Consider the following 22,896-nt stretch of genomic DNA (forward strand, 5'->3'; position numbering starts at 1 on the left):
TTTTAGGTGGCATCACAGTCCGAGATGTCTCATCCATGAATGCCCCGTTCACGGAGCCGCGGCCAGCAGGATTGCTGAAGAGTGATGACGAATGGAAGAACATCAACACGATGCTAAACTGCATCCTCAGCATGGTGGAGAAGACTAAGCGAGCGCTGGCCATATTACAACAGAGGGGTAAGCTTTATCCATTACAAGATAGTCCAGTGGCAAGACTACGAGGATATTTTGATTGAATTGAAAAATACAGGTTCCAATGTAAATGAGCGCTGCTTAACTTTCATCTGTTTATTTTATCGCTTTGTGGCAAAGGAAAACATCTTGAGAAAATCTGATATTCCGGATAGTGCAAGCTCTATGTGATGGCACTTCAAAGGTTATGCGTTTCGTTGACGTAATACTCAATAAATAAAAAATAATTAATAATTAATTTTCGTTGAGATTGGAAGTTTGGCAGAAGTTATCTTCATAGGGTCTTATGAATTAGCTGCGTTTGGTTGGTTGGTTTGGATGGTTTGTTTGGATGGTTTTCTAAAGGACATGTGATATATTCCCCTGGCAACAGAGATGGTACTTTCAGTAGCGTACCAGTCTCAAAATTATAAAGTAATGTTTATTTCTTTATATCAATCACTGTTAGGCTATATCTAACGGAGTGGCGTAACAGACAATAATGTTGTTAATAAAGTGGACATAAAATCTGAAATAAATGAAACATTGATTGTGATTATTAAAATGGTATTCCATTCCCCATCAGGTATTGAACCCACTGAGAGCAATGATATCAAACGAGCAGCGAGTGAAATCATGGCGTCAGCTGTGCGGCAGACAGAAGAGAGAGTCGCTGAAGTCAGGAGACGAGCTGAAGATGCTGTGAACCAGGTGAGATAATCATAAAATGAAAACTTTACTTATAAAATAAACTTTATTCAAGTAGGCTTTTACAAACACTTTTGAATTGTCATTTTACTATTAAGTGAAGCTACCATCGGTCCGGAAAGTAGATTCTAACGAGAAGCACCGGCAAGAAACTCAGTAGTTACTCTTTTTCAACATTTAAAAAATACAAATATAAATACATATATTCTGCTTGGAAGTCAACAGGTATTATTTATATTTAAAGCAATAATGTTAAGTGAAGACCTATTTCTTGTTTTATAAGGTGGTAAACCACCACCCACAGAAATTAACCCCTTATTAGAAATACAAACTTCAAAGTATCAAATATTTTAGGGTGACTAATAATAGGAGCAGAGATGGCCCAGTGGTTAGAACGCGTGCATCTTAACAGATGATTGCGGGTTCAAACCCAGGCAAGCACCGCTGATTCATGTGCTTAATTTGTGTTTATAATTCATCTCGTGCTCAGCGGTGAAGGAAAACATCGTGAGGAAACCTGCTTGTGACAAATTTCATACAAATTCTGCCACATGTGTATTCCACCAACCCGCATTGGAACAGCGTGGTGGAATATGTTCCAAAACCTTCTCCTTAAAGGGAGAGGAGGCCTTTAGCCCAGCAGTGGGAATTAACAGGCTGTTACTTTACTTTTTTTTACTTTAATAATATTTTTATGTCTTACTAGTTGTCATGAGTTAAAAGAGGAAAGAGGAAAAAAGTTGCCTATATTCTTCCTTGAAATTCAAATTGTCTACATACCAAATTATTGAAAGAGCGACAAACAGACAGCAGATTACAATGTAGCGAAAAATAATGCGTTAAATTGCAAACATATTTTACTGTTCACAATATTTCGATAGTTTACTATCTCACGAGATAGATTGTAATCTAATGATGTTTGTAATCTAACGGTAACATATAATATAGATGATAGAGTTATTCAGTCAATTTATAATGTTTTTATATTCTGACTATATAGTCCAATTCGAATTTGTCCAGGTGAAACGTCAAGCTCTGCTGGAGCTGCAGCGGGCTGTGGGCGCTGCTGAATCCAAGGCTCTGGAACTGGTGTCAGCGGAGCGCGGCAAAGTCGAACGCAGACACTCGCCACCCCCTGGGCGGGACCTCAGCCCTAGCGCCTCGGGACAGCAGAATGTAAGGCTGTATCCATTGTATGACAAGATATTTGTATTACTGTCAAAATGCTGTCGAAATCAATACTTGTTTATTGTGTTTTGATTCAAAAGTGATTGAATATTTGCTGGTACTATCATATTCCCATTGCGTGTAAGTATTGTTTAGTGTGTACAGTTAATATTTCTCTGTGCTAATGTATATGTAATCAAGTATCAGCACGTAATAGTTTAGGGCCCATTTCTTCGTTTTGGGGAGTGGGTGGTACCCATGCAAACCTAGATAATTTCGCTAACAAAGGACTATTATAATAATCATTGCACAGTATAAAACAAAGTCGCTTACCGCTGCCTGTCCTTCTTTTAATAGATAGAATGTTTCTAGAGGAATGTTTTTGTATATAACACATGGATAATATAGTAAAGAAACACTTATAATTTTAGACGTTTCTAATGTGATGTCGTAAATAAACAAATTGTGTAGCTACTTAATACTTAGTAATTACTATCAATATTGAATTCGTGGGAAGCCTAGGTGGTTGCTGGTAATTAATATAGTGGTAATTACGGTCCATTGTTGTCCAGTGTTGTTGGAACTGCGGTCGCAAGGCGCAGGAGACTTGCTCGGGCTGTAACGCGGCGCGCTATTGCGGAGCCTTCTGTCAACACAAGGACTGGGAGAACCATCACCAGGTACTGTTATTTTCATCATTCACTCAAAAAAGAATTAGAAACAATTAGATCGTATTTTCGTACAACATTATTCAATACTAAATATTTAACTTGTCATGTTAAAAACAGAATTGGAGAAACAAAGTACTAAAGGATATTAGGAAACTTAAGACTAATCACACGTTACCCAAGATATATAACATACATATACACGAACATATACGCACGTCTGATGTATTTCTTCCAAACTAATGGTAGATTTTTTATAAGAATATATAACATTTCTATAAGATTCCATATAACAACAAACAAGAAGAACAGCCTGTAATTTTTTTTTTTTTATGTTATAGGTTGGCGGACGAGCATATGGGCCACCTGATGGTAAGTGGTCACCATTGCCCATAGACAATGACGCTGTAAGAAATATTAACTATTCCTTACATCGTCAATGTGCCACCAACCTTGGGAACTAAGATGTTATGTCCATTGTGCCTGTAGTTACACTGACTCACTCACCTTTCAAACCGGAACACAACAATACTGACTACTGTTATTTGGCGGTAGAATAACTGATGAGTGGGTGGTACCTACCCAGACCGGCTTGCACAAAGCCCTACCACCAAGAAAATTTCTCACTTCAGGGCCTCTTCTCCCTTTGAGGAGAAGGTTTGGAACATATTCCTCCTCGCTGTTCCAATGCTGGTTGGTGGAGTACAGTTTCATCGAAATTCTGCCTCATGAATTTCTATGAAATTTGACACATGCAGGTTTCCTCCTTGAAGAGAAGAAATGAATTATAAACACAAATTAAGCACATGAATATTCAGTGGTTCTTGCCTGGGTTTGAACCCGCAATTATCGGTTAAGATAACTATTTTAAAATTATACACTGGGCTTATGTACATATTATGTAAAAGCCAGTTATTTCCTTGTATAGTCCAAACATCCTAGAGTGCGCGTATTTACATTAGGACAACTTAGTTTGCTATACTCGTTAATCCTATCGTGTATAGGAAGATCTAGTTTAGCCTAGGCAAAACTAGTTTGTCCTGACGTTTTAGAATTCTTGGATTTTCTTATAATAATCGTAAATTCTTATTTAAACATAACCGTTATTAAATAACATGATGTATCATTCCAGGTGTGCAGCGGTCGCGATCAAAAACCCACCACGTTACAGCGCACTTCCCCCCCAACGACTACAACCCTCACCAAAACCCTTCCCCGCTCCACAACCCCCATCACCACCCCAACAAACCCGACCACGGCCACCGATAACCGTCTGTCACTCACCACGCTCAACTCCGCCGAGAGGTTGCTGACGAGCACTCAGGAGAGAAACCTGGCATCCAATTCTGAGCGAATTGCTTTGGCGACGCTGTCTTCAGCTCAGGGGCTGATCGGAGCGATTGGGGGGAAGAAATGACGCCTCAATAGGGACTTTTTGGGGAATACGATAAAGTTCCCCAGGAAGATAAGACGGTAAACCTCTCACCCTTCGAATAATCCTGAGATGTTCTGTGACGAGTTGTGTAATTTCTAAATTCGTTTTAATGTAAATGTATATATTTCATTTGACTACATATTATACAAAAGTCAATTTCTCCAAATATATATTTAAGATCTGCATGATATACTGCGCATCTATAATTCCCAGAAGAATAGATACAAATCCTCTCTATAAATGGCTGATGAGTCCGGCAATGAGAATACAAATAAGGTTGTATTGATTTTTGTATAATTTGTAACGAAAAATAATGTATAAGACTTTGTTTTAATGGTTTGTAAATAAATGTTATTTTGTGTCGTAATTAATATTTAACTCGATTGTATATTTAGGATCTTTTGTAGTTTTATTAAGTAGTAATTGGTTCTGATTGTATTTCAAAACCTCAATTAATTCCAAAAGACTAAATTTGCTATAATCTTTAACCTCGCTCATTAGAAAGAGATGACTATACTTTTGTTAGTTTAGTTTAGAATTGCAGAACAATCAGGACCAATTTGTAACAAAAACTTTATTTTATTTTATTAACAAGATTTAAAATGGAAATTCGATTTGGCCATAGACTAAGGATTAGTTCATACATTATATGTGTCTGCTGTGAAGAATTTAAATGGTTGATTTGACCTTTTTTTCTCATTTTTTTAAAAATCCAATTGAAATAGAATGGATATACAACAAGTTACATAGAATAAATTATGTTATACGATTAACTGTCTGCGCAAGACTACATGGATAGGTAGTCTGACGCAATTTAAATATCTTCAGTTGGAAAAACAACAATTTCCTTCAGTTGAGCCTCCAGCTTATTTATCTAGATCATTAAAAACCAGATTTTTTTGAGAAATTCCAACAGAGAAACCCAAAAAACTATTGACTATTCCGGACTTTTTATACGCTATATAATTAACTGATGAAGAATTCCCCTATTCACCTCTTTAAGCCGGGTCTTCCCTTATTTTCACTGATCCAGATACCCTGAACTTGAAAAAGTAAAAGAAATGGAATTAGTAATGAGATTATTAGCTTGATTATCCGTTAAAAGACACAAAGTATTTTTAACAGGCCAAAATTGTTATCCATGTATCAGATTGTCTGGAAGAGTTTCATGAAGAGATAAATATGTCTTTGTGCCCTTAGATTTTGTTAACAACAATAACAACCAAAACAATCCTTATCAAAGAAAATTTCATTATCATTGTATTAACAATGATACAAACAAAACAATTATGTTTAAAGTATTTCCTTTATTATTTATTAAAATATTATTTATGTTCATAGTATTTATTCTTTGTGCCATATTTAAGTTTTACTTGTAAATATTATGTAATAAAATATATTGTAATAAATATTTATGGTTATTTGATAAATAATTTATTGTGGTGGCAACATTAACATCTCAAAGTGAATGTTGCCAGCTTATTTAATATAAATTTGTGTCAGTCTTAGGTTGTGAGGTTACAGGTTAGGAAGCTGACTAGTATTGTTATTTAACCGATTATTCAGACGAGAGAGTAATGTATTTGACGATAGATAAATTATCGAGAATGTTCGAAAATATCGAAATACACAGTCAATAATAACGGTTTGTTAAATATGACAAATGACAGCTGTCAAATTTGAAAATCGAATTTTATTGTTTAAAAAAAATAAATTCTACATGGTTATGTGTTAAAATAGATAACGAATAATCTGAAATATATAATAGCACTATATAATAAATGTTCCTTTACATAAATATATAAGATATCACTCACATTTTTATCTTAATGCACCTTTTTCTATGTTTCCTAGTAACGATGTGCAATATTAATTATTATTATTATTTGTAAATTTTTCGAATTTAATATTGTTAAGGTTTGTGTATATAAGTATATAGTTTTAATAATTCATTCCGTATTTATGTCTAGTTCATGAAATATAAAAAATAGTAACTGGTAACATTGGCGTTTTATTTTTTAAACAGCATTAACTGTTGGGAGTAACACGGTCATCCAAAATCAAAGCATAAATAAATACATAAATATTTGACAACATCACATACAAGTACTCTGATACCAATATAAGTAACTAAATCACTTGTGTTATGGAAAATCAGAAATAACGACGGTACCACAAACACAAAACAACATAGAAATCTAATGAACGTTTTCTGTATTGACTCGGCCGGGAAATCGATCCCGGGACCTCGGAATGGCGTGCCAATGGAAACTACTAGACTACACTAAACACTAATGTACACACTATTCGACCATGGAGGTCGTCAATACAGCATACATTAACCAACCAGATTATATTTTAAATACGAATGTTACTGTATTATATTTAGTATATTTTAGTATTCAATCTTTGATCATTGTCAAAATTAAATCAAAAGGAGTCTCAAGCCCTGAGGTTACAAAATGGCCGACAGCTCTCTTTAAATGTACTTTCGAAATCTGAAGTTGTGCCAAGATAATTGTTTTAAAGACAATTACATTCTGCTGACTTCGCATCCGGACGGCTATAAGATTGTCGTCGATCCCCCTCTGGGCTCGTCGGACCACTGTCTCGTCCGGAGTACAGTGCCAGTTACACGATACTCACGACCTCGTTTCGCGGGCTGTCGTCGCGTGTGGCACTACAAGTCAGCAGATTGGGATGGGATGCGGTCCTTCTTTGCATCTTATCCATGGGGGCGAGTTTGTTTCTCGATGGATGATCTGAGCGTTGTTGCTGACTCTGTCGCCGATGTGGTGCTTCAGGTACCATCATCCATATTCTGCGGTGCCCATTGGTGGCAAGTCCCAGCCCTGTTTTGGTCGCCTCTGTAAGACGGCTTCACGCCGAAAATGGGAACGCTACCAAGACTGGGCTAACGCATCAGCGTCTCGTGATGCAAACACCAGCACATTCAGAAAGGAATATAACTCTGCCTACAGGTCCTTCAAAAACGTGATAGCTGAGGCGAAGTCGAAGTACATTGGCAGAATTGGCGAGAGACTGGTGCGCTTCCCATCAGGAACACGTACGTTCTGGTCTCTCGCTAAGGCTGTCCTAGGGAATTTCTGTCAGCCTTCTTTTCCATCTTTGCACAGTGACGGTGAGTCATTGGCCCATACCGCGAAGGAGAAGGCCGATATTTTAGGATCTCTCCTCGCGTCGAACTCGACTCTGGATGACCAAGGAAAGTCAACACCATCAATCCCGCGGTGTGATACGACGATGCCGGAGGTTAAAATTCGGCAAAGTGCAGTTCGGAAAGCACTTGTTTCCTTGGACATTCACAAGTCGAATGGACCCGATGGCATCCCTCCAATCGTGCTACGGACATGTGCTCCCGAGTTGGCACCGGTCTTAACGCGTCTTTTCCGGCAATCCTACGCATTAGGCGTCGTCCCGAACTTCTGGAAAACTGCTTTGGTGCATCCGATCCCTAAAAAAGGCACCGATCAGATCTGTCCAATTATAGGCCTATAGCCATCACTTCCTTGCTCTCCAAGATAATGGAGTCCCTTATAAACTGCCAGCTTCTGCGGTATCTAGAGGAGAACCAGCTGATTAGCGACCGCCAGTACGGTTTCCGTCGGGGTCGGTCGGCCGGTGATCTTCTAGTTTACCTTACTCATAGATGGGCTGAAGCAGTTGAGAGCAAGGGTGAGGCATTAGCAGCCAGCTTGGACATAGCGAAGGCCTTCGATCGCGTGTGACACAAAGCGCTTCTTTCGAAGCTTCCTTCCTATGGGCTTCCCGGGAAATTATGCAATTGGATTACCAGCTTTTTGGCAGATCGGAGCATCAAGGTCGTTGTAGACGGTGCATGCTCCGACTTAAAGTTCGTCAATGCTGGTGTTCCACAAGGCTGCGTTCTATCACCCACGTTGTTTCTTCTGCATAAAAAAAAAAAATCATATCAATGACTTGTTGCAAATTGGGAACATTCATTGCTATGCAGACGACAGTTACCGTTGACACCTTATACACCGGCCGCGCTAATATTTCTCGGGAAAACGTCGAAGAAACCGGAACAAACTTGTGTCTGAAATCGAGTCTCTTAAACGAAGTCTCGAACTGGGGCCGGCTAAATTTAGTCCTTTTCAACCATAAAAAGACGCAAGTTTGCGCGTTAACCGCTAAAAAAACACGATTCGAACCTCGTTCAGTTCCGTGGTCAATTGGAAGGCAAAGCCAAATTGGCTTCAAAGAAGCTCGGTGTGCTCAGCAAGGCGAGACAGTATTTCACGTCGCGTCGGCCCATCGCCTAAAACTTTACAAGGCGCAAATTCGGCCTCACATGGAATACTGCTCTCACCTCTGGGCGGGTGCTCCCCAGTGCTCCTTCCATTTGACCGCATCCAACGTAGAGCGGCTCGAGTTATCGACGATCAAGCCCTTTCCGATCTCCTTGATCCTTTGGCTTTGCGTAGAGATGTTGGATCACTCTGCATCTTCTACCGAATTTTTCACGGGGAATGTTCCGAGGAATTGTTCGGATTAATCCCGGCTGCTGAATTTCACCTTCGGACATCTCGTCAAAATTTTAAGTTTCACCCGCACCATCTTGATGTCCGAAAATCTACAACAGCGCGATTTCTTAGACATTTTCTGCCTCGCACAACCACTTTGTGGAACCAGCTTTCGCCGGCGGTTTTTCCGAACCGATACGACATGGGAACCTTCAAGAAAAGAGCGTACTCCTTTCTCAAAGGCCGGCAACGCCCCTGCAAGCCCCCTGGTGTTGCAGATGTCCATGGGCGGTGGTAGTCACTTTCCATCAGGTGAGCCTCATGCTCGTTTGCCACCTATTCCATTAAAAAAAAAAAATTAACTCCAAGCAGTGTTAATATAGTTAAGTGGTACTTGGCTTTTGAAGAGATTGATTGGAGCTCATTTCATTAGGTTGCTCCATTACAGGTTGGTGGATGTACATGTGACAGTTTATTTCTTCCGAGCAAGTTTTCTCACGGTGTATTCCTTCGCCGTAGAAGACGAAATAAATTCTAAACACAAATTAGGCACACAACAAACAACAAAAACTTATTGCTGATGGCAGGCACATACGGACAAATAATGTAAAATATTTTAGTATTTTTTTATTTAAAAACATGTATTTTTTTCATTTTCTATTTAAACGAATGATATATGAAGTAAATGGTCATATTTTTATTATCTATGCGTTATAGGAAATAATTGAAAAGGTAATTGATTATTTTGTAAAGTAAAGTAAAGTAAGAGCCTGTAAAGTTCCCACTGCTGAGAATAGGTATCCTCTTCCGTTAAGGAGAGGGTTTGGAGCATATTCCACCACGATGCTCCAATGCGTATTGGTGGATTCACATGTAGCAGAATTTCGTTGAGACTAAACACATGCAGGTTTCCTCAAGATGTTTTCCTTCACCGCCGAGCTCGAAATGAATTATAAACACAAATTAAGCACATGACAATTCTGTTATAGTGCTTGCCTGCGTTCGAACCCGCAATCATCGGTTAAGATGCACGCGTTCTAACCATTGAGCGGTTTCGTCCGTGAATAATAAAAGTTATATCTAATTGGATTAGACTTGTATGGAATTTTTACGATTCAAGTTAATTCTATCCTCATTTGAACAGATATTCATATTTTATTGATTTTAACTTTTTAATTGTGGCAATAAAGACAAGTACAAGTTTTTTCGATTATTTCAGTGAAATATCCTTCATATTCCACAATCAATGGCAGCGTTTGGTATCAGTTACTTCCACTTTGCCCACTGACAGGGCCCGTAAAAATTTTACAATTATTTTAAAGGTATCATTTTAATATCGAGTAGTATTTATCCAAAATGAAAGAGTCGTATGAAAACTATAAAAGAGTTAATTTTTTTTGGACTATGCTCTAAGTAAAACATACTTAAACAATAGAAAAACTCAGGGAATAAATGAGTTGAGAGTAATCTCAATGGAAGTAATTCCATTTCATTTATTTGTTCTAGAAATCGCAGGCTCGCAGGTAGGCTGGTAAGTAGAATATTATTTTCTTAGTTAAACCCATGTTCTTATACAATTTATCATAATTAATATATGCTACTTAAATGACTATAACTTTATACTTGTTACATCAAGATTAGGACTTTACAAAGTTAGCACATCCTTCCTCTGGTAATATAATAAAATTCTGCAGAACGTTTTACATTTTGCCTACAGGTAAAAGTAAAAGAAAACTAAATAAGCCTTGGTTATATAAATAGTTAGAAGAGCTTGGTCTTATTTATTATTTATCTTTGATAATCAGACAGGATATATAAATATAATTGTATATGTAAATAACATATAAATTGTGTTTGATATATACTAAAAATATAACTTGAATATCTTGTAAATTCTTCTCAGAGGGATAAATGTTCTAAGCTGATCATATCTTGATTCTAAAATTATTCTTGTATTGACGATTTAAACGTGCCTGTGAGAACCGACTTGAATAAAGTATATTTTGATTTTTGATTACTTTTTTTAATAAAATAAAATAACAAAAAATACCATTTCGCTTAAGTTAAGTTTAAGAGTTCTTTTTGGCTAAATTCCTGACTTTCGTGAATAAAATCGTATTGCTTGGCATTTATAACAAGTGAATGTTCCGTTGAAAACACGTTTTGTCAACGAAATGAGAAATGATTACATTTATTATTGGAAACAATATTATACGTTCTACTAACAAACGTATATTCACACTGATATTCTTTGTTAAATATCTTGGTAGTCTAGCTTCGCTTAATATAATTTGCTAAATGACAATTCACAATAAGTCCACTTGAATAAAAGAGGGTAGATTTGAATTTATGAAATGGCAAAGTTAAAAATGTCTGCGAAATTTTATTAGACAGACATACAGGGTCACTTTTATCATATTAGTATCGATTTTATATGATTCCAAATACTAATCATGATTTTGAAGGATCCACAGTGCATGACAGTACATATAACTACAAATATACTTCCTAATTTTCATCATCAATCGACGGTATTGACGCAGCATAATTAAGCGGGACCGCGAGAGGACTATTCAAGTACTTTTATCCCGCGCGTGCGACACGCTGCGACGTGACAACGAGGGTGTCCATGGGGTCACGATTTATTTAAACTAGTTTTGACCCATATATTGTAACTATTAGATCTGTCTAATATAAACAATGTCATAAGGCATTGGGTCTTACAAAATGACTTATCAATAAATAGGTCTTTAATAATATTTACTGGCTGTATAGACTTTTGTTCTTTTTCGTCTGTGTGTCAAACGAGTTTACTTGTATTCTAGAATTGTCTCGAATAAGTTACTACGATAATAAATTTCTTTGGCATCATAATATTTGTTTGCTTTTTCTACATACAACAACAACAACAACAACAGCCTGTAAATTCCCACTGCTGGGCTAAAGGCCTCCTCTCCCTTTGAGGAGAAGGTTTGGAACATATTCCACCACGCTGTTCCAGTGCGGGTTGGTGGAATGCACATGTGGCAGAATTTCTATGATATTTGTCACATGCAGGTTTCCTCACGATGTTTTCCTTCACCGCTGAGCACGAGCTGAATTATAAAGACAAATTAAGCACATGAAACAGCGGTGCTTGCCTGGGTTTGAACCCGCAATCATCGGTTAAGATGCACGTGTTGAAACCACTGGGCCATCTCGACTCTTTCTACATAAATCTATCATAAACTAGTAGTCGCCCGCGGTTTCTCTGGAGTTTTAGGGACTTGGTTATCATGTCTTTGGCAAATAGCCTGTGTCATTCCTCGGAGTTCAAGTTTGCTTCATACTAAATTTCATCAAATTTCAAATAACAAAAATATATTTGTATATGTAACATGATATGAAAAAAAAACAGATCCCGCTGAGTTTCTTTCGCCGGTTCTTCTCAGGTCTGAGGTGTTAAATTCCGAACCGGTGGTAGATTTTTGACAATAAATAAGAAAGTGTAAACATTTCTATTTTGAATTAAGATTTTTGACTTTGACTTCGGTTCATGAAAATGTGACAGACAGACAAACAGACAGTTACGTTTACATTTTTCATATTAATATAGATTCGACCGCTATTAAAAATGAGTCTTTTTTTAAATAAAGCTTTTATAAACAATAACTAAAACACACAAACCATTTTTCTTTCATCGATAGAACACATTTAAACAACTTATTGAACGGTGAAACCAGTAAACATGGCCGTGATATTATTTATCTAGAAAATATGACGCTACTTTTCATTTGAAAGAAATAATCTTATCAAGCTGAGCTGAGATGGCCCAGTGGTAAGAACGCATGTATCTTATCGATGACTTCGGGTGAAAACCCAGGCGAGCACCACTATTATATGTGCTTAATTTATTTTTATAATTCATCTCGTGCTCGGTGGTGAAGGAAAACATAGTGATGAAACTTGCATGTGTCTAATTTCATACATTCCACCAACCCGCATCAGAACAGCGTGGTGCATTATTTTCCAAGCCCTCTCCTTGGTTGGAGAGGAGGCCTTAGCCCAGCAGCGGGAAATTTAAAGGCTTTTACTTTACTTTTTCTTTACTAATCTTATCAATAAATAAAATTTGTGACTACACCTGTCTTACACGGTTGATAGATCAAACTTAAACTGTTAATTATATACCTATAAATGGTGTACTCAGGAACTAATGAATTTTTATTTATCTTTATACTTTTATTACGAACCAGTTGTACTGTTTCATTTGACCATCAATAATTATGTGAAATGCTTCTTTATTGAATAAAGGAATTTAAGTTTGAGTGTAAATATTGTCTGTCCGGCATAGATTTCTGAAATCGTGGTCACTATTCGAAAAGTAATTTCATGTGAGGCGAACGAGTGGTCAGCCCGTGACAACAGCGCTCCGACAGTTTTGATTGCGCTCGAAGAGACGACTTATGGCGATTGGGAACTGATGCTTTTGACAACGCTTCCATATCAGAGCTTTAAGCTTTTCATATTTGACGCTAAACGTTGTCAAATGTGATATGATTTACGCCTGGTTTTGACCATCAAATCGACTCCACGGTTTTTTCTTTCAAAGAAAACTTTATTTAAGGTGGCTTTTACAAGCAATTTTGAATCATCAATTAACAATTAACCACCGGTTCGGAAAGTAGATTCTACCGAGAAGAACCGACAAGAAACTCAGTTATTTTAACTTGCCGATTAATAATTTCAAATCATTTAAAAAGGATAGTAATGATTTGATTAATAAAATAGATGATATGGTGGTTTGGAGCGTGGAGCTTACTGACTTCCGGGTAGGATATATTATATACATATATAATTATATTTATTTAATTATATAATACAATTTATACGTTGTATTTTAAATGTTGAAATAAAGTAACTACTGAGTTTTTTTAACAGTTCCTTTTTGTTAGAATCTACATGCCATACTACAACCAGTGGTAGCTTCACTTAATAATATAGTTTTGCAAAAGCTAAACCTCGTCAAGACTTTCCAAATAATTCTCGATGTATATTGTCTTAAAAACGGATATCGCTTTGATAATGTTAGTCAGGTGAGGAGGTGAGGAGGTGAGGAGGTGAAGGCTTGACAGTCTTTGTTCAACGGTAACGAGGCCGCGAGCGGACTATATTCGGTGACAGCTGCCATCTCTACTGAAACGGTAAAGTAGACTCTGGGTAAACTTGCAAAGATTGAATCCAAAATTATCCAAAGTAATAAATTAGGAGATTTTTTTGAATGCTTAACTTAAACTAAAACAACGCGACGCGTGTCAGAAGCTCACCACTGTGTTTAAAATTTCGCAGACATTTTTAACTTTGCCGTAAATTCAAATCGTTTGTAAAAAAAACATTAGTAGAAAAAATATTTTATTCGATGCAGGATTTTATTTTATTGATGATAAAAAAGCGTGAAATTAATACCTGTTGACTTCCAAGCAGGATATATTAATTTAAATAATTGTAATTAACTAACATGACTTTGTATTTTACAAAACTACTGGGTTTCTTGCCGATTCTTCTCGGTAGAATCTGCTTTCCGAACCGGGGGTAGCTTCACTTAATTGTAAAATGACGATTCAAAAGTGCTTGTGAAAGCCTACTTGAATAAACTTTATTTAGATTTTTTTGATTTTGTAAATAATGGAGCTATATTTCGTATTATTGTGTGCGATTTATAGTGAGTGAGCCAGTGTACATAGCGGCTTCTTTGTATCTGAGTTTACGAGACTCTTGTCACATAAACCATTGTTTATAGGCCGACAACTTACCATTAGGTGGTCAATTTGCTACTCAACTACTTCTAAATAAGAACGAATCGAATCAATATATATTTTATTCCTACTTGACTTAAAAATACTTGTAAAAGGCTTTTCACGACCTCTTTTGAGTCGTCATTTAAAGAACTGTATTAAGTTAAACTATCACTCGTTCGGAATATAAATTATACCAAGAATGCTGGCAGCATTTCCTGTTAAATCGCAATTCTAATCTTCTGGGTTAAAATATATATATGTACAAATAAAGCTATATAATATTTATGCGTCTAGTCAGTTTAAGCTGTGTGTAGAGTACGTTAAAATTTCATTAACTATACTGAATTTAATTACGTCATTTCCAAACGAATACCTTGTGAAAATTTCAGAAAATGTTAACCCGTTTGTTTGATAAAAATATCTAAACTTAACTTACATTTTGGTCTCGTTTAAATTAAATATGATCTTAAAATTTGTAAACCTCTTTGAACATTCACATGACGGCTGACTTGACTTTGGTTTACGTAAACATTGCCGCAAGCATTACTCCTCGACGGCATGTCTCAAGCCCTGACGGTGAAGATAAGGGCTTACACGTATACGTAGCTAAGCGAAGCGAGAGCGAAAGAGCGAAAAAAAATGTAAAAAAAATTTTGTAACTGAAGAATCGGTGTCCGAATCTTTTAACAACAAAGACAACAGCCTGTAAATTTCCCAGTACTGATCTAAGGCATCTTCTTCCATTGAGGAGAAGGTTTTGAACATATTCCACAACATTGTTCCAATGCACATGAATACACATGAGGCAGAATTTCTATAAAATCAGACACATGCAGGTTTCCTCACGATGTTTTTATTTACCGCCGAGCCGATGTGTGTATCTTTCGATCAATATTATATATTTTAGCTAACATAGCAGTAGTGAGTCGATGGATCTAAGGTCACAGATACCGAGGTCGTGTATTTGAACCCCAAGCCTGGCCGATAAAACTTATTGAGTTTTCCTATCAAATAATTCACAGTAGCAGCTCGGAGTCTGGATAATGAAACTAAAATTTAAATTAGAATTAGTCACTGTGTCCGAAATCGGTCAGCACAACATCATCATTATCAACTAAGTGCTCACGGAACATGAAATTTTTAAGACAAATATGATCGCGAAGCCTTCTAGTTCCGAAGTGAGGGGTGAATCATCATCCTCCTGCCCTTATCGCAATTTTATTTGGGGTCGGCGCAGCATGTCTTCTCCTTCCATACTTCTCTGTCAGACGTCATCTCACAAGTAACATTCTTTCTAACCATATCCTCTTTCACACAATCCATCCATCGTTTCCTTGGTCGTCTTCTACCTCTATATCCAGCCACATCCATGCTCAAGGCTTTTCTCACAATATGTTCCTCATTCCTCCGCATTACATGCCCATACCATGATAGCCGCCTTCCACATAACTTCTCGGCTATCGGTGTCATTTTCAAACTTCCTCTTATGTACTCATTGAATCAAATTGAGGAGTGAATATCAGTGATAAAAGAAATGCCTTAAAATCAAGATTCCCTGCGAGAGCTAGCTTAAAATGAAAGGCGTTAAGAATAACTTAAACTAGATTCTATCATTATATAGTATTGAACAAAGTCTCTTACCATTGTCTGTCGTTATCTATGCTTAAATCTTTAAAATTACGCAACGGATTTTGATGCGATTTTTTCAATAGATAGAGTGATTCGAGAGGAAAGTTTGTGTTTATAATACATGGACAATATAGTAAAAAAACACTGATAATTTTTAGAAGTTTCTAATGTTATATCGTAAATGAACTAATTCTGTTGTATATATAGTATCAGTATTGCGGGTCGCTATTAATATAATTAAGCGCTTAGGTGTGTTCGATCCTTATTGTGAAAGTTTGATAAAGCTTTGTTTGTTACATTTAAACGTAATTTTTGAAAAATAACCGTTGGTTCCGAGATTACAGAGGCAGTGTCAGATCGGATGCGATGGGTTTTCCCCGACCTTAGTTTTGTCATCTGTCATAGTTTGTAAAGCAACCGGGGAAACCCCTCAGGGGTGTTCTAGACAATACAAGTTACAATGCTTTGAACTTTATTAAATGAAATATATATTCATAAACCAATATCAAAATATACTTTATTCAATTAGACTTTTACAAGCCCTTTTGAATGGTCATTAACAAGTATATTAAGTGAAGCTACCACCGGTTCGGAACCTAGATTCTACCGATAAGAACCGGCAAGAAACTCAGGAATTACTTACTCTTTTATGTCATGTTATGTAATTACAAATGTATGTATGTAATATATCCTGCCTGGAAGTCAACAAGTATTAATTCCACGCTTTTTTATCGTCTGCATAATCTTGTACTGAATGATATGTATTACTTATTAAGAAATTTATCTTGCTAAATAAATAAGTAAAATTTAGGCTATTTGACTGGTTTTTAAAATCCATTTTATATTATTTAGTGAAAATTAAGGAACCCAGTAAAAGTTGATTTTTTTATTTCTAGTACATATTTGCCGACAAATAAGCTCAAAAACGCTACTTGGACAATATGGCGCTGCAATGGGGTCGATGACGTCACTTTCCTGTATTTTAATATGTGGTACATATAGTAGAAAACAAGGTTAACAAGAAAGTGACTTCATCATAAGCCCGGCCAATCAGGAGCGTTTTGTGTCACGTGAAACGTTTAAACAATGCGTTTTTTTTATGGATTTTTGAATAAATGAATTATTTTCAACTTTCGTTAGTAAATAACCATTTTTAATCTCATAATATACACTGATTACAATAATTCACTATTTATTTTTCGCATTGTCAAATAGCCTGTTAGAAAATAAGTTTTTTAACGTCGTCGAGACGCTTCTCACATCTAACTTTAAGAATAATAATAACTATTAACTGTCACAATTAACGCAACGGTGTATTATATGTTTAAAAGTTTCATATATAAACATTTGAGAGGGGAAATAATAGTTCCCGTTATCACTAAAGTGGTTTATAATAAGACAGACATAATATTATTAATGGTATGACTCGGGTCATTACAAGGCCGTTGTATCGCGGTTTCCTCTTTGATCTAATGCATCTGTGCAAATATTATTAAGAAAGTACTGAGTTCTCCGTAAGAGCCTACTTGTATTAAGTAAAGGTACATCTGGATTTTAGTATGACGACCTGCGTGGTCGAGTAGTGTGTACAACTTGGTGGTAGGGCTTTGTGCAAGCCCGTCTGGGTAGGTACCACCCACTCATCAGTTATTCTACCGCCAAATAACAGTTCTCAGTATTGTTGTGTTCCGGTTTGAAGGGTGAGTTAGCCAGTGTAACTACAGACACAAAGGAAACATCTTAGTTCCCAAGGTTAGTGGCGTATTGACGATGTAAGGAATAGTTAATATTTCTTATAGCTTCATTGTCTATGGGTGATGGTGATCACTTACCATCAGGCGGCCCATATGCTCGTTTGTCAACCTATACCATAAAAACGAAAACAAAAACAAACAGCGGTTTTCATGGGTACACCACTCCGAGGTCCCGGCCGAGTCGATGTGGAAAAAGTTTATTAGATTTCAATATATATGTTATGTACGTTACTTCTGATTCTCCTTAAGACAAGTGCTTTACATTGGGATTAGAGTAATGTACGTGATGTTGTCCAATATATATAAAAAAAAACATTCAATTTCATCAATCCTGTGTCTTTGGTTCCCTGTCACTGATTTTCCCAGTTTGCTCAAAATACATTTGATATAAGAAAAAATAACGACTCTTTAACGGTTCTTCTGTGTATATTGTTAAGAATTCAAATTCACTTATATATGTATTTTGCTACTAATTTAGCATTAAACGTGATAAAGATGGTAAAAACATGTGTTATTCTTAAATCGTGATTCATATGATATCGTGGAACAAAAAAGTAAGGTCATAGTGGAACGTAGTCATGCGTTTACACGGCGAGTGAACTAACCCGTTCTGAAATTAGTCATTTAACGAACATACCACGCGAACCGCGGACATGAGGTTTCTTGTAAGTAATTCTTTGTTTTTATTTTTATAAATCAAGACATATATTTGTCAAATAAATAAAAAAAGATAAATTTTATAACTCGATAATTTATATAATTACACTTTTTATTATTGTAATGTTTTGATTTTTTATCTGTGCTGTTATGTTATGTTTTTGTTTATTTATATTTACGAATTACAAGAAATGTTTTTAAAGTGTATATTGATAAATTATGCTTCGTAGTACGATTAATTATAATTTCCTAACATTTTAATACGTATTAAATTTTAAAAGTTAAAATGGAATGACAAAATTTCGTTAAATAATTTGACAAAATGTGCATCATTTAAAAACACGTTAACCTATTATGAGCAGTGTAAAATTTATTTGATATATATCAACAAAATACTATTAAAACTGCGTATTACTTTTGATTTTAATGAAATACTTTAATTTTAAATAAACAAAGGAACAGAAAGTGAACTTTTTTTATGAAAAAGGTCGGAAACAGCGCACTTTGAAGGTCACCTGATATGACCTCCAGTACCTAATCATAATAAGTTATGCATATGTAGTAACGCAAAACATAACAAATACAACCCGCGTTGTGTTTTATTTGAGTTATGTTAAGTATTTCTTTCATATTTGTTCACTATTAGAATGTGTATTTAAAGAAATAAACATGTTATCAATTATATTCTAATTAACAGATATGTTATATCCATACTAAACAACAGCAAAAAGTGTTCCGCGCCGGGGACCGTTTTTTTTACATTTCGTTACGAGTAAAAAGGATAGGTTGATAAAAACAATAAGTAAAAGGGATAACTAGATGTTTTAATTACGCAAAACGTATTACTACATAATAATAATGTATTATAACGTACTACTGGCATAATTATGATGAAAACGACTAAAGGCAAACGTCCCAATTAGGACTATTTCTAGTCTTCGCTTTTTGCGCGTTAATGACATATCTGTTTACTAGAACATCATTGCATGTTATTTAAAGTTTGTTTAATTAATTAAATAATTGATTACGTTCGTATATAACTCCAGTTGCTCGTGATATTTATTAGTAAATAGCGATTCGTCTCATCATTCGGGCGATGAGAAATTTATTTAATTTAAGTATTTTTTAAATTAAAAATACTGGTTACGATCGCAAAGCCATCTTAATCACCCAGGGAATGGTTCACATACAAAATTTATTAAATATAGTTGGTTCATCGGCTTAAGACGAGTTCAGTGACATAAACACACACATAATATAAATAATATGCAGATATTGTTTCCGTAAACATCCTTATACGGATATTTCCTTTTAGAGAGGATTTGTACAAATTAAAAGTATTTCATCCTTGTACATTTGAATATGTAAATTTTTGTTTACGATGTGATAATGCACAAGTTTATGCGTAAACTCAGAAGATTCGAGTATTTTTTTGAAGTTAAGGCTTAAAGATGAGGCATAAATGACCTGTTGTCATTTTTGCTTCATCTTTAAGCCTGTAAATTCCCACTGCTGGGCTAAAGGCCTCCTCTCCCTATAAGGAGAAGGTTTGGAACATATTCCACCAAGCTGTTCCAATGCGGGTTGGTGGAATACACATGTGGCAGAATTTCTATGAAATTTGTGACATACAGGTTTCCTCACGATGTTTTCCTACACCGCTGAGCACGAGATGAATTATAAAGACAAATTAAGTACATGAATCAGCGGTGCTTGCCTGGGTTTGAACTCGCAATCATCGGTTAGCGTTCTAACCAATGGGCCATCTCGACTCTACATACATAAATGACGCTAATGATATATTCAGATATGTTTCATTCCCGTATTCATATTGTTTTTTAGTCATTTCGTGACTAATGAATTGATGATTAAGATGGGTGTATGTTTATTACAAGCTTTTATTTAACTACATTTGTTAATGTGTAACGTGTACGTAACCTTGGAAAAGTATTGTTTTACTAGTAGTCGCCCTCGGCTTCATTCATTCCTCGGAGTTTATGCTTGCTTCATAATAAATTTTATCAAATTCGATCAAGTGGTTTGCCAGTGGAAAAGCTACAGACAATACAGAGTTACTTTCTCATTTAAAGTATTAGCATAGATTGAATGTATTTTAATGTTCCGGTCAATATCAATCCAGCATTGAGCTGAAACGTTCCCCACGATTGTGGCGCTGATGACAATATATCCATAACCTATACCTTTTTAGAAAGAAACGCCTGGAGTTAGGCTCGGGTTCCATCATAGGACACTAATTCCTGTAAATAACGGCATCGTAAATCTGTTTGTATGAAAAGAGCAACTATGCGAGTTTCTTGGCATTTCTTCTCGCTAAGCTGCTTTCCGAAACGGTGGTAGTATTTAATTATTGACGATTCGAAAACGCTTCACTTTGAAGTTTACTTGAATAACATTGATTGGATTTGATAAAAATTTAAAGCATTCAAGAGAGAGATTAAAAAATCCAGTGTTTACGTATTTTGCGAGGCATGGGAGTGGAGACACTACCAGCTTTCAGACTTTGTTGTAAACCTTTGTATCAATCCGACCTGGGATCTATGGTCTTCTATCTTTTTTTTTTTTATTTTATTTACAACATCCACAGGTCTTCTCAGCAGATCTTCGCTGGAAATCATTTTTGTCGTCTTCTTGGGAGACGTGGCCCACACTGATTTTTTTGTCTTTTTTTTAATAATATATACATAATCTATAATAAATAATATATAATAAAAATATATAGCAGTATATGTGTAACTCGAATTACTACAAATTTTAATCATTACTAATACCTGACCAACTAAAATGCGAACAAACCCGCGGGTTTGCGGGTCAACGTGTATTGTATTTTAAAATGTATTATTTAATTTCAGTTTTTATTCGCCGTCATATTCCTGATGTCGGTGTTGGTGTATTCGACACCGATAAACCCCAAACGCCTGCTAATCAACCGACCGAAGGAACATGACATCTTCAAGCGATCAGCGCAAGTAAAGGGAGCGAAACCGGGAACTAAAGGTTTGTATTTTTATAGATAACATTCTCTCTTAATCCTTGCGAGCATCTTATTGGCTAATCTGGGTAGGTACCACGAGCAATATGGCTGTGTTCCGGTTTGAAGGGTGAGTGAGCCAGGGGAACTATAGACTCAGGGAACATAACATATACTCCCCAAGGTTAATGGTGTTTTAGTGTTGTAAGGTTAATATTTCTTATGGCATTCATGTCTATGAGCCGAGACGGCCGATGATTGCGGGTTCAAACCCAGGCAAGCACCACTGAGTATTCATGTGCTTAAGTTGTGTTTATAATCCATTTCGTGCTCTGCGGTGAAGAAAACATCGTGAGGAAACATGCATGTGTCAAATTTCATAGTAATTCTGCCAAACATGTATTCCACCAATCAGCATTGAAACAGCGTGGTGGAATATATTCCAAACTAAACTGAGAGGAGGCCTTAGTCCAGCAGTGGGATATTTACAGGCTGTTGTTGTTGTAGTGTCTAAGGTAAGGATGACCACTAACCAATAAATCCCGGTTTCCAAAAAAACCGCTCATTAATTTTCCCGCGATAAAACTACATGTCTTATTAACAATTTTACATTTTTCTATTTCAGGTTACAACCCCTCACCCCCTATAGACTTACGGAAAGGAGAATTTATGTGTGGAAACACCGTTTGCAAACTCAAGCCGGGAGAAATACCGAAAGGCTGCAATGGGATCTGCCAGTACCCGTTAAACCCAATGCCATGAGTATTATACCATGAGTATACCATATATACCTATATATATTTATATGTTATAAAAAATCTTGCCATTATAAAAACTTGAACATCGAACTTGTCCTTATCACGGATCATTGTCGGTATATCAGAGAAGTATCCTTGTGGATATAGTGTTGCAACATTAAAAAAGTATTTATTAATAATTATAAAATAATATTGTAATAATGTATGTATGTACCTGACTAAAATGAACTTGCTAAGTAATGAAAATAAGGAAATTTTAAACAGCTCATTAAAATTCTGTCATCAGAACTCTTCTTTCAGTCATAATTATTGTGTATTAGTATATTAGTATATAAGTTTTTTGTAGCCTTCAGACTTGTGACTTGCTTTATACAGTTGTTTTAAAGCTTTTTGCCACCTTAATGAAAATATAATTAAAATACATATACTTACATGTTTTTTTTAATTTTATACATTTATAAATAAAATAATTATTACGTATGATTAGTTTTAATTTTTTTATGTTGCAAAGATGTAAGGAGATACATCTTCGTGTATAAAAAGTGTCCCTTAAATTATAACGTACTCAGATGAAGCTACAACAGCTTCAAATGGAGGAAACGTAATTTATATCATGTTCATGCGTTTTGCAATAAAACGAAACCTATATAAATGGTATTATTCTATATATTAAATGTA

General features: G+C 35.8%; 2 protein-coding genes across 2 annotated transcripts; both read left to right on the forward strand.

Moving 5' to 3' along the window:
- The first annotated feature begins 11 nt into the window (after positions 1–11).
- Positions 12–4,333, forward strand: LOC124540305 (protein CBFA2T1-like). Its single transcript, XM_047117787.1, has 5 exons — positions 12–177; positions 758–882; positions 1,900–2,055; positions 2,619–2,726; positions 3,847–4,333. The coding sequence occupies exons 1-5, from the start codon at positions 36–38 to the stop codon at positions 4,129–4,131; spliced, it is 816 nt and encodes a 271-aa protein (XP_046973743.1). The 5' UTR covers positions 12–35; the 3' UTR covers positions 4,132–4,333.
- A 14,009-nt stretch (positions 4,334–18,342) lies between these two features.
- On the forward strand, positions 18,343–22,698 carry LOC124540061. Its single transcript, XM_047117468.1, has 3 exons — positions 18,343–18,479; positions 21,342–21,486; positions 22,086–22,698. Exons 1-3 carry the CDS (start codon positions 18,468–18,470, stop codon positions 22,220–22,222), a joined length of 294 nt encoding a protein of 97 aa, XP_046973424.1. The 5' UTR covers positions 18,343–18,467; the 3' UTR covers positions 22,223–22,698.
- Positions 22,699–22,896: the final 198 nt, after the last annotated feature.

This window comes from Vanessa cardui, chromosome 24 (assembly GCF_905220365.1).
Source record: "Vanessa cardui chromosome 24, ilVanCard2.1, whole genome shotgun sequence".
Lineage (NCBI taxonomy): Eukaryota > Metazoa > Arthropoda > Insecta > Lepidoptera > Nymphalidae > Vanessa > Vanessa cardui.